At 42.3% G+C, this 12,911-nt stretch overlaps 1 protein-coding gene across 2 annotated transcripts; it reads left to right on the top strand.

Annotated features, from left to right (window-relative positions):
• The first annotated feature begins 3,770 nt into the window (after positions 1 to 3,770).
• LOC130870407 (fMet-Leu-Phe receptor-like) lies at positions 3,771 to 12,591 on the top strand. 2 transcript variants are annotated; one of them, XM_057763129.1, is made up of 3 exons: positions 3,771 to 3,825; positions 7,461 to 7,499; positions 10,356 to 12,591. In XM_057763129.1, the coding sequence occupies exon 3, from the start codon at positions 10,367 to 10,369 to the stop codon at positions 11,456 to 11,458; it is 1,092 nt and encodes a 363-aa protein (XP_057619112.1). In that variant the 5' UTR covers positions 3,771 to 3,825; positions 7,461 to 7,499; positions 10,356 to 10,366; the 3' UTR covers positions 11,459 to 12,591. The 2 variants fall into 2 exon arrangements, with proteins under 2 accessions (XP_057619112.1, XP_057619111.1); XM_057763128.1 differs by lacking the exon at positions 7,461 to 7,499 and having other exon boundaries at positions 3,775 to 3,825.
• The last annotated feature ends 320 nt before the right edge of the window (positions 12,592 to 12,911 follow it).

The following is a 12,911-nucleotide window of genomic DNA, read 5'->3' as shown; positions in this document are numbered from 1 at the left end:
AGAAATGTCTACTCAGAAGATAAGAATGTCAGCAGATAAGAATGCTTTCTAAGATGCAGATAATATTTCTTACACTGGAATCTGTGGTACATGTACTGAAATAAAAATTAATTTTGTCACTATTATGACTCTGAAGTCACAGGTGAGGTGACTGAGCCTCCTAAATCATGGTCACATCCAGTCCCCACCTGTTCAGTTGTTGTGATCTGTAAGAACATCAAGCGCTATTGACCATTTAGCTCTCTTCTCTAGGCCCAATAACACTAGTTTTTGTACAGCCTGCAGGCCAGGAATAGTTTTCTTGTCAGTTCATTTGTTTGTTTGTGGGTTTTGTTTTTTTTTGCCTAAAGAAGAATAAAATATGGCATGTGGAGTGATGTGAAATCCAATTGCTATGTTATTAAATGATGTACTCTTGGCATATTATCTGTGTATTCATGCCATAAAGCTGAGCTGAGGACCCTGAAGCCTACCAGGTATTAAATATTGACTTTCCCACCCTTGATAGAAAATACTCAGCTCTGGTTAAACGGCTTGTCATGTCACCCAACTAATGACCAACCCAGCCCAGGTTCTGAGAATTTTCACAGTTCCCAAAGGGAATTGCCAGTAGTCTGTTTTCTGACAGGAGAATTGGTATCTCAAACAGGCATTCCTCCAACCCAACACAGCCCAGGGCCACTTCCTTTGGCTTTACCTATATTGTGCAAGTGCGGTCACACAAAGCAGAAGTTCACCCTGGGACTTTCCTGCTTTTCTTCACCCTCTAAACTCTACTGCATACACGCATGCCTCTGCAATCTCACAGGTGCTGTGTGGTAATCGGAGGCTATTGAGCAGCAAAGAGCAAAGCCGCCCTGTGCTTCAGGAAGAGATGTGGTGGGCTCTGAAAGAGCTGTTGGGGACTCCCATCAAACCATTTGACTTCAAATGACCTCATGGTTTGTTCAACAGTTGCTCTCTACTTATCCCCTTTCTTGTTTTCTCTTGGGATTTGGGTTCTTCACTATGTAAAGTGATGTCCTTTGTTATGCCCAGATCAAGGAGTACCCCCTCCCAAACCACCTAGGAGACAGAGTCCTGTATGTAAAAGCAAAGAGCCTTTATTTTCACATAAGTTTGCAAACTCAGACTCTCCGTGTGTCCAACTTATTGGAGTGATCAGAGAGCCCCAAGCTCACTTAGCATTGGGATTTAGTAGTAGCAAAGGTTGGAGTGAGGGATTTCTAAAGTTCAGGGCTCCTGATTGGCTGACATTTGTCTAGGGGTGCACTGGTGAAAAGTGATGGGTGTGTGCTGGTTGGAACATTAGGAATTTCCTTTGGAGGGTCTGTTCCTGCGTGGCGCCTGGGTAATTTCAGTTTGTAGTCTTTTTTTTTTTTTTTTTTTTTTTTTTTTTTTTTTTTTTTTTTATTTTTTATTTTTTATTCTTTTTTAATTAAAATTTCCACCTGCTCCCCGTTTCCCATTTCCCTCCCCTCCTCCCAAATATTGCCCCCTCCCCCCACTCCCCTCCCCCTATCCCCACTCCTCTTCTCCTCCCCCCACACCATTCCCCCTCCCTCTCGATACTGAAGAGCAGTCCAAATTCTCTGCCCTGCGGGAAGACGAAGGTCTTCTATCTACGTCCAGGAAGGTGAGCTTCTAAACAGGCTAAGCTCCCACAAAGCCAGTTCATGTATTAGGATTGAAACCTAGTGCCATTGTCCTTGGCTTCTCATCAGTCTTCGTTGACCGCCATGCTCAGAGAGTCCAGAATCAACCCATGCTTATTCAGTCCCAGACCAGCTGGCCTTGGTGGGCTCCTAATAAATCAGTTCCACTGTCACAGTGGGTGGGTGCATCCCTCGTGGTCCTGATTTTTTGCTCTTGTTCTCCCTCCTTCTGCTCCTCATTTGGACCTTAAGAGCTCAGACCGTTGCTCCAAATTGAGACTCTGTCTCTACCTTGATCCATCGCCAGATGAAGGTTCTAAGGTGATATGCAAGATATTCATCAGTATAGGATAGGGTCATTTCAGGTTCCCTCTCCTTAGTTGCCCAAGGTACCAGCTGGGGACATATTCCTGGACACCTGCGAACCCCTCTAGAGTCAAGTCTCTTGCCAACCCTAAGATGGCTCCCTTAGATAGGATATATACTTCGCTGCTCCCGTATCCATCCTTCCTATATCCCAACCATCCCAATCCCCCGAGCTCCTCCCATCCTCCCCTTCTCATATTTCTCATCCCATTTCCCCTTTGCCCCATGCCACCTCACCCGCAAGTTCCCATTTTTTGCCCTGCAATCTTGTCTACTTCCCCCTCTCCATGCGGATGACTATATGATTTTCTTTGGGTTCACTTTCTTATTTAACTTCTATAGGATCGCACATTATATGCTTAATGTCTTTTACTTATGGCTAGAAACCGATTATGAGTGAGTACATCCCATGTTCCTCTTTTTGGGTCTGGGATACCTCACTCAGGATAGTGTTTTCTATTTCCATCCATTTGCACGCAAAATTCGAGAAGTCATTGTTTTTTACTGCTGAGTAGTACTCTAATATGTATATATTCCACACTTTCTTCATCCATTCCTCCATTGAAGGGCATCTAGGTTGTTTCCAGGTTTTGGCTATTACAAACAATGCTGCTATGAACATAGTTGAACAGATACTTTTGTCATTTGATGTGGCATCTCTTGGGTATATTCCCAATAGTGGTATTACTGGATCTTGGGGTAGGTTGATCCCTAATTTCCTGAGAAATCGCCACACTGATTTCCAAAGTGGTTGCACAAGTTTGCATTCCCACCAGCAATGAATGAGTGTGCCTCTTTCTCCACAACCTCTCCAGCAAAGGCTATCATTGGTGTTTTTGATTTTAGCCATTCTGACAGGTGTAAGATGGTATCTCAAAGTTGTTTTAATTTGCATTTCCCTTATCGCTAAGGAGGTTGAGCATGACCTTAGGTGTCTTTTGGCCATTTGAATTTCTTCTGTTGAGAATTCTCTGTTCAGATCAGTGCCCCATTTTTTTATTGGGTTCATTAGCATTTTAAAGTTTAGTTTCTTGAGTTCTTTATATATTTTGGTGATCAGACCTTTGTCTGTTGCAGGGTTGGTGAAGATCTTCTCCCAGTCAGTGGGTTGCCTTTTTGTCTTAGTGACAGTGTCCTTTGCTTTACAGAAGCTTCTCAGTCTCAGGAGGTCCCATTTATTCAATGAGGCCCTTAATGTCTGTGCTGCTGGAGTTATACGTAGGAAGTGGTCTCCTGTGCCCATGTTATGAATGATCAAGGTGACTTGTTAGAAGTGTAGGCTCTTATGGGACTGATCTTGGCGACTGTGGTTAAGTGTAGAATGTGTTGGTATCTCTGGCTGTCTGAATTATTCATTAATCTTCTTTTCTCTGGGTCTCTCATTTTATTTCTCTCCATTTCTGTCTTTCACTTTTTCCCGTAGCCTCCTCCTCTTTCCCATTGCTGAGGAGGTTTCTGAACATCCAGATCCCTTCACCTTTGATATAGGGAAGGTTGGACCATCTATATCCCACCAATGAGGAAGTAGAGAAAGGGTTTCTGGCTCTTGAGCATCTAAGAAGGATCCAGTCCAGTCACCAAATGCTTTTGAGAAAAAATGTAATTTGGGTATGATCTTATGGTCAATTCAAATCACAGGAAGCCCTGGTTTCCTGTTTCCTCTTTCCCAATTCATTTCTGCTCTGTTACCCCTCCCCCGTTCCTTTGTATATTTTCTGTTGGGCCATTGGAGACAGGTCACTCTCTCTAGGAGATCAGACTTAGAGCTGTCTGGAAGAAGGCCCACAGCTGTTGGAAAGTACAGGTGAGTAAACTTTGCCTGAGGGTCTGCACAACTTGGTGAGGTTGTATTCAGCTGATTGGTGGCAGAGTAGAGTTTGGTCTGTGTAATAGAGGGTTGGGGATGCAGTTTCGTAGACAGAGTGCTTGCCTAACAAGCACTGAGGTTTCTTTCTACTACCACATAAATCAGACACAGTGGCACACTCATGCCATCTAAATATTGGAGTTGTAGATGCAAGAGAGGAAGAAATCTAAGGTTATCTTTGGCTTTTGTAGTATGTAACACCCGATTCTGTGTTACACCCTCGGTACAGTTCGTGCACCACTGTACCTTACGAGTCGGGCAAGGGCCTGGAGATTGAAAGAACACACAAAGAGACCAGGGTCATTCGAAAGGAGATCAGCCGAATGCCAGTTTATTTAGACTTGGGGAAGTCCTTAAGTACCTAACTGTTGCACAAGGACCTCTGGCCAGGCAGGTGGGAAACTACCATATTAATAATGGAGTCAATGCCCTACAGCTAATCACCAGGCGGGGCAGGGAGAGCACAGAAACAAACAGGATGCTTAGTTAGCTGACCAGAAACTGTCCCCGGAAATGCACCCCAGGAACAAGGGCAGACCCAGGCCCTAAAATAGTAAGTTCAAGGTCAGCCTGGACTACATGAGGGCCTGTCTAAAAAGATAAAAGAAAAAGAAAAGGAATAAGTAATTTCAATTGTAGTGAAATATAAGATAAAGAGGTAAATGCAGGAATATATATCACTCAGATGTTTTGCTGCAAAAGAAAGTCAAAGGCATGGTTGAGATACAAAAGGTGACATAAAAGTGAATGATAGCTTATATTAAAGATGCTGTGTTCTAGAGCATATTGATGTGCTCATTCGTTGGGAGGAATCAAGAAAAAGTGTTGAATGTGCACTAGTGAGGGATAGCACTCCTAGAGAAAAGTAAGTTGTGAAGGATTTGAGGAATGAACAGAGAAAAAGTCTGAAGCTAGAAAACTGGTCTTCTGGTCATAGATGTGGGGCCACAGAAGGTCCTTCAGGAGTGTGGAGGACAGTGGCTTTGCTGGAGGATGAAGAGAAGCATGGTCTGTGTTTGGGTCAGTGGAGAAAAGGCTCAAAGCTTTAATCACAAGAAAGAAAGAACAAAGTTGTTCTTATAAGTCATAGGAAGTTCACAGAAAAGGGCATATATGAGAGCAGTGATGAGCCTGCAAGAAGACAGGCCCCACATGCTTCATAGATTCTGTTGTAGAATTTGCCTCTGCCTCCTCCGTAACTACTAATTTTAGTTGTTTTCCTATTCAGTCAAGTTGGGCTTTATCAGGTTTTGTAGAAGGTGGTACAGTGACTGGCAGGTTTAAAGGCTTCCCTAAACATTGGCTAACAACATTCCTATTCATTCCAAACCACATTCTTCTCTCGCCAACCATAGGTGGGGGCATTTCTCATTGCTCTTCTGCTCTTGCATGTTCTGACCTGTCACTGCAAAATCTTTCTTGTTCATTTTGTAATCCTCTTTATTGTTGCCTCAGATATTCTTGAGAACAAACAGCACTCAGCCCAATTTGATGGTTGGTAGTTGGTGGAATGTGGGGAAAGAGGAGAGACTTCCAAATTGTTTCTCAAAGACTCAAGCATTGAGATTCAATAATAATGTGAGCTATAAGTGTGACTGTAGGCTCTCCTGTGGGTGCTTTAAAGAAATAAAGAGAATTGCAGGACTGTGGTTGTAGCTCAGCAGGAAGAGAGTGTATCTAGCATATAAGCCCTGCATTCAAAACCCAGCATCACGAAAACTGAAGATTGTGCATACCAACAATCCCAGAATTTGGGAGGTAGAAGAATGAGGACCAGAAGTTTAAGTCTATACATTTGGGATTCATGAGACCATTCTCAAAATACAAAACCAAAACAGATGAAGAAAAGGAGGATGAGGAGAGTGGAAGGAAAATGAGAGCTCTCTGGGCTTTATAGCACACATCTGTAATCCTACCACTTTGGAAGCAGAGACACAGGACCGTTATAAATTCAAGGCCAGTCTATTATGTACAGAAAGTTCCAAGTCAATTAGGGATACAAAAGAACTTAGGTGAAACAGGAGGAGGGGAAGGGAAAGGGAGAAATGGAGGAAAGAGGAAAACAGAGGAGATGGGAAGGGATTAATTTTAATCCACTATTTGTTCACCAACTATATAAACTTGTCTAATCAAATTATCACCTTAGCATGTAGTCAAGACCTGTAAACATTGTTAATGTTTACAAGCTCCTTCCTCCATTGACTTTCAATTCTGAGGATCACTGTTGCTCTTTCCCTTCTCAAATTGGAGTTGATACTACGGTAGTCAGCCCCTGTTCCAAAAAAGGTAGTGTGCCAGAGCAGGGTCAGAAAAGGGCATTTGCTGAAATTTCAGACTGAGAGATTGAGTGACTATAAGCTAATTTTATGTTTCAGGTCTGTTTTTTCATTGTCACAAATGTAAATGATAAAAAAAAAGAGTAGAACTTCTGACTGAAGAGATTGCTCACTCAGAGGAGTCAATGAGTACCTATCTTCAGACCACCAGCACCCATTTAAAGGCTATGTGCAGGAATGTGGGCCTTCAACTTCAGCAATAGGAGACGGGAGAGGAGAGGATCAGATACCTGGAACGCATTGGCCAATCGCTGTAGCTCTAAGTTTAGTGAGAGACTTGGTCTCAAAAACATAAGGTAAAGAGTAATCAAGGAAGACATCAGACATTGACCTCTGACCTCTGCATGCATGATCACATGCACACACGCGCGCACACACACACACACACACACACAAACATACACACACACCTATCATTATTCAGTAAATTCTACTTGTCAATCACTGACTCACATCCAAGGCTATTAACTTATTTTACCCCTTGCCCCCATTTACGGAAGTCTACAGCTAATATTAGGGAGTCATTTTTGACATGAGCAATTCTTTGCATACTTAATCCAGTAAAGTTTCATACCTACCACATATTGGAACTCTAATTTCTCTCTTGTCCTTTCCCACCCTAGAGCATCTTGAGATCTCATATACAGAGAGAACATCATTCCCTTCCTCCAAGGGTAACCTTAGAGAACTGACTAAAGAGACAACTCAGTGATTAAGAGTGCTTGCTGCTCTTGGAGAGGACCTGAGTCCAGTTCTGAGCACTTAAGTCAGTCAGGTAGCAACTGGAACCCATCATTTCTGGTCTTTTCGGGCATCTGCACTCATGCACATATTCACACACTGATATTCACATATACCTAATTAGAAAATAATTTTTAAATTGATTTTTAAAAGCTAATTTTAATTGGTTATTCAATATCAAATGATTTCCCTTGGAAACATATATGCAAGTAACAACATACAGATTGAGCAGGTTCTATTTAACACTATGTGTGTTTGTGGGGGTGTGTGCGGGTAGGCTATAACAACAATTAATGAAAAAAGAGGCCATGCAATTGAAAAAGAGCAGGGAAGGATGGGAGAGCATATGGGACAGATGGTTTGGAAGATGAAAAAGGAAGGGGGAAAATAATGAAATTATATTATACTTTCAAATATAAAAGAAATACTATAAAAGAGACAATTTCAGAGATGTCACCAGAAGTCAATACTCATGTAACTATCTCCTCTAAGCAGAAGAGAAGGGTCTCCACTGAAGCCCTAGGAAGAAAGAAGGTAGGTGTATAATGAAGTGCTTTTACAGAGTGATGGGTTCGTGACTGTCTTTCTGGGCCACTGAAGCTGTCTTCTGCCAGTTCCTTTATGTCCATACACCATATTTTCTTTATTTTGGTAAAATGCATGTAACAAAAGTCCACGCATTTTTGTTGTTGTTGTTGTTGCTTGCGTGAAAAAGTCACAAACCTCAGTTTTTGAGACAAGGTGTCTCATTGGACCTGGGGGTCAACATACCCAGTTTGACTGGCTTCCCTAAGGAGGCTCCTGTCTGTGCTACTCCTCCATTGAGAATTTTAGACAGGTAAATCCACCTTACCAGTTTTACATGTAGACTGGGCATCCACACTGACATTCTCACACTTTTGTGGCAAGCCCTTTACTGACCGAGCAATTTCTTCAGTCCCTTATTGTTTGTTTCCTGAGACAAGGTCTTGTCATGCCTTTCAGTCTGGTTGTAAACTCACTATGTAGCCCTTACTAGCCACAGAGTCAAGATCATTCTGCTCTGGTCTGCCAAGAACTGAGGTGACAAGTGTACATCCCCACCACACCCACTTTAAATTTTACCACTTGAAAATTAAATGTCATTAAGTGCATTTAAAATGTTTTGCAGCCATTCCCCTATCTAATTCTAGAGTTATGGCATCACTCAGAGAAAAACAAATTCCATATCCTTTGAACAATAATTCTTCTCACGCCCTCCATCAGGTCTCTGTATCCACTAACGTGCTGCTTCTTGTATACTTACCTATTCTGAATATTTGTTATAATCTGAATAATGTATCATACGATATTTCATGTCTGGATTCTTTTGTGTTATACCTTTAAAGCATATCTGTCATACCATGTGCTAGTTCTTCATTATGTTGGTTTGCTTTCTGAGAGAGTTTCATTGTATATCGTATAAAATACAGGCCTCAAACTTAGTAATGCTCTTCCCACTGAGCAATTGCCTCAATCAGATAGGCCTGTAGACCAGTTGTGTGTCATTTTCTTGAACTGATACAGGACGGCTGGAGAGATGGCTCAGAGGTTAAGAGTACTGGTTGTTATTCCAGAGGTCCTGAGTTCAATTCCCAGCATCCATGCGGTGGTTCACAACATAGATCACAACTATGAGATCTAGTGCCTTCTTCTGTCATGCAGGCATACATGCAGGCAGAACACTCAATATATAATAAATAAATCTTTTAAAAATTTGATGTAGCCAGGCAGTGGTAGCACACCTCTTTAATCCCAGCACATGGGAAGCAGAGGCAGTTGGATCTCTGTGAGTTTGAGGCCAGCCTGGTCTACAAGAGCTAGTTCCAGGACAGGCACTAAAGCTACACAGAGAAACCCTGTCTCAAAAAAAAATTGATGTAGGAGGACTCAGCTTACTGTGTGTAGTGCTACCCTTGAGCGGATGGTCCTCTTTTATACAAGAAAGCATGCTGAACAATCCACAAGATCAAGCCAAAAGGCAGTACTCCTCCATGGCCTCTGTTTCAGCTACTGCCTCCAGCTTCCTGCCTTGACTTTTCTTCATTATGGAGTATAAAATATTTACTGAAATAAACCCTTTTCTTCACAAATTGTTGCTGGAAGGCAAACTAGGGCAGGTTGTCTTTATATTCTAGCTATAATGAGAAACACGGCTATAAAATGTGTGTACAACTCGTGCCTGAACACAAGTTTTTTAACCATATCTTTTATTTATTCTTCAACAGCTGCATACACAATCACCTTCACACTCTTGCCCTTATACACCACCCAGCACACACCCCTCTGCCACCATGTCCTCTTTTTCTGCTTTTAACAGTCCAGTAAGTGCTGCCTGCTGGAATATTGACCCATCCTGTTGGCTTGATCTTGTACTGAATTGTTGAACACAAATTTTATCTACATGTTCTTCATCCAGTTTTGAGGGTATCCCCCCGCCCCTTGTAAGAGCAGAAGGCATATTAGCAGTTGTGGAAACATAGGCACTACCTTCCCTACCTGGTAAGAGGTTAACAACAGCCAGGCAGTGGTGGCACATGTCTTTAATCCCAGCATCTGGGAGGTAGAGGCAGGTGGATCTCTGTGAGTTGGAGGCCATCCTGGTTTACAGAGCTAGTTCCAAGACAGCCAAGGCTACACAAAGAAATCCTATCTTGAAAAACAAAAACAAGCAAACAAAAAAGAGAGGTTAACAACATGGGTAAGTATGTCAGGCAGTGGAAGCTTGCTCTAGCTTGGGTGTGAGGGGCTCAGAGGGAAAATAGATTCAGTACAATAAAGGCAAGGAAAACTGCCTTTCTTGGCATTTTCAAAAATAGGTACTGAAGAGATAGCTCAGTAGTTAAAGTGCTTACATACAAACGTGAAGGCCAGAGTTTGGATCAAAAAAAATGTAAATGTCATCTGGGCATAGTGGTTTACCTATAATTCCAGCCTCAGAAGGTGGAGAGAGCCAATTCCCAGAGTAATCTGCCTACCAAGGTTAGCCATTGCTCTGAGTGCTGGGTTAAACTGAGGGACCGTGTCTCGATGAATAAGGAGGAAGAATGGTAGAGGAAGATGCCTGCCATCAACCTCAGGGTACCACATAGGTGTGCACATATGCACTAATGCATACGAAGAAAACATTCACTCATAGTAAATGAAAAGAAAATTAAAGCCAGGCATGGTGGTAAACGCCCATCATCCCAGCAGGCAGAAAGAGGCAGGCAGATTTCTGTGAGATTGCAGACACTTTTGTCTATAGAGAAAGTTCTAGGCTAGAAAAGGAATGTGCTGAGACTCTGTCTCAAGGAGAAAAGAAAAAGTTAAATAAATAAATAAATAAATAATAAGCAAACAAACAAATATCCCTGTTTCTTAATGTTCTAGGTGTGAACAAGATGGACTTCAACATCTCTCTTCTCATGAATATGTCTGCAGGGAACCCCATGAATATGTCTGCAAGGACCCAGTCAGTATCTGCAGGTCATATTGCTCTGAATGTCTTCTCATATTTGATGTTTGCAGTCACCTTTGTCCTTGGCGTGCTGGGCAACGGGCTCGTGATCTGGGTAGCCGGCTTCCGCATGGTACGCACAGTCACCACCATCTCTTACTTGAACTTGGCCGTTGCAGACTTCTGTTTCACCTCCACTTTGCCATTTTTCATTGCCTCCAGGGCCATGGGAGGGCACTGGACATTTGGCTGGTTTATGTGCAAGTTCATATTTACCATAGTCGACATAAACCTGTTTGGAAGTGTCTTCCTGATCGCCCTCATAGCACTAGACCGCTGTATTTGTGTCCTGCATCCGGTCTGGGCTCAGAACCACAGAACCGTGAGCCGGGCCAAGAAAGTAATCATTGTACCCTGGATTTGTGCTTTTCTCCTTACCTTGCCAGTTATCATTCGTGTGACCACAGTTCCTAATATACTTGAACCAGGGAAAAGAATCTGTACTATTGACTTCTCCCCCTGGACCGAAGACCCTGTAGAGAAGAAGAAGGTACAAGTCACCATGCTTACTGTCAGAGGGATCATCAGGTTCATCATTGGGTTCAGCACACCCATGTCCATTGTAGCCATTTGCTATGGGCTCATAGCCACTAAAATGCACAGGCAAGGCCTGATCAAATCCAGCCGTCCTCTGCGGGTCCTTTCTTTTGTTGTGGCTGCTTTTTTCCTCTGCTGGTGTCCATATCAGATAGTGGCCCTAATAGGCACAATCAGAGTCCGTGAACGCCAGAATGGTATGACTCCAAACTTCATAGTTGCAGTGAATGTCACAAGCGCCTTGGCTTTCTTTAACAGCTGCCTCAACCCAATACTCTATGTCTTCATGGGCCAGGACTTCAGAGAGAAACTAATCCACTCCCTGCCAGCTAGTCTAGAGAGGGCTCTAAGCGAGGACTCAGCCCAGACCAGTGACACAGGCACCAACTTGGGTACCAACTCCTCTCTACCTTCTAAAGACAATGTACAAGCAGTGTGAAGAGAGAGCTCCAACGTTAAGATTTATCTGCCTTCAGTTCCCTTGTGCTTTGTATAGACATTCTCTGTTGACCTATACACTCATTAGAAAAAACCTGAGATGAATTTTTGGACTTTTATTACCTCAACCCAAGATAGTCAATAAAGAGAAAAGGCAAGGGGGCTGGAGAGATGGCTCAGAGGTTAAGAGCATTGCCTGCTCTTCCAAAGGTCCTGAGTTCAATTCCCAGCAACCACATGGTGGCTCACAACCATCTGTAATGGGGTCTGATGCCCTCTTCTGGCCTGCAGACATACACACAGACAGAATATTGTATACGTAATAAATAAATAAATATAAAAAAAGAGAGAAAAGGCAAAAAGAACATACATTTTCTTGTTAGTCTGAGATACTTATAAATGACAGCTAGTGCTATAGTGTTGTTACTAATACTATCCACCTCTAGTCCCCTCACAGGATGTAAACCCACAAATTCTCCTAAGTGTCCTTCTGTGGCTAACGTGTGTATGTTTACTTTAGAAAATGAAGGGAGAAGGGGAAAGACTCCTAACCCTTGAACTGCACAATTTCCTGATACTTGTGTTGAAATATTTTAAATAATTGAAATATCATGTCACTTGCCCTCATAAGACCAGTGTTTTCCCTCATGGCTTTCAGTATAGCTACAACCAAATTAGTCCAGATTGTACAGTATCTGGTACCTGAAGTACCTGCTCCAAGGTGAATGAACCCAGAATGGCACTCCAGGTTTTACTGTCAGCAACAGTGAATAAGAGCCACCCAGCACTCACCACCATCCCACCAGCAGCCCTCCACCACACACCTGGGTTTGTTGTCATTTGAGTTCTTTTGATCTTGACCACTCTGACTTGAGTAAGATGAAACCTAAAAATAGTTTCCTGCTAGATAAGGATTTTCAACATTCATTTCAATGTTTTGTAACCATTAGTAATTCCTCCTTTGAGAAATCTGTCTTTAAATTGGGTTGTTTGCTTTCTTGATGTTTAGCTTTTTTATTTTTATTTTACTTATTTGATTTTTAGCTCTTTGTATGTTTTCGATACTAATCTGCTGTCAGATGTCCAGTTGATAACGATTTTTTCCCATTCTGTAGACTGCCTCTGTACTCGAGTGCTTATATTCTTTGTTGTATAAAAGTTTTTTTAGTGACATTGGGTCCCATTTATTTATTGGTGATCTCAACATCTGTACATTAAGGTTCTATTTTAAAAGTCTTTCCTATGCCAATGAGTTCAAGTGTATTCCTTGTTTTTTCCTATGTCAGATTCACATCTCATGTTGCAGTCCTTAATCCATTTGGAGCTGAGTTTTGTGCAGAGTGAGAATAAGGAATCAGCTTTTCTCTTCTACATCTGGCTATCAAGGTTAGCCAACACCATTGTTGAAAGCATTCTACTGCAGTGATTATTGTGGGATTATTGAGGGATTATTG

The sequence above is a fragment of the Chionomys nivalis genome, chromosome 2, assembly GCF_950005125.1.
Source record: "Chionomys nivalis chromosome 2, mChiNiv1.1, whole genome shotgun sequence".
NCBI classification, from domain to species: Eukaryota; Metazoa; Chordata; class Mammalia; order Rodentia; family Cricetidae; genus Chionomys; species Chionomys nivalis.
The sequence above is the reverse complement of the archived record's forward strand: the minus strand, read 5'-3'. Positions and strand labels throughout refer to the sequence as shown.

Coding starts and splice junctions, on each gene's coding strand:
- LOC130870407 (XM_057763129.1), top strand. CDS start 10,367: ATGGACTTCAACATCTCTCTTCTCATGAATATGTCTGCAGGGAACCCC.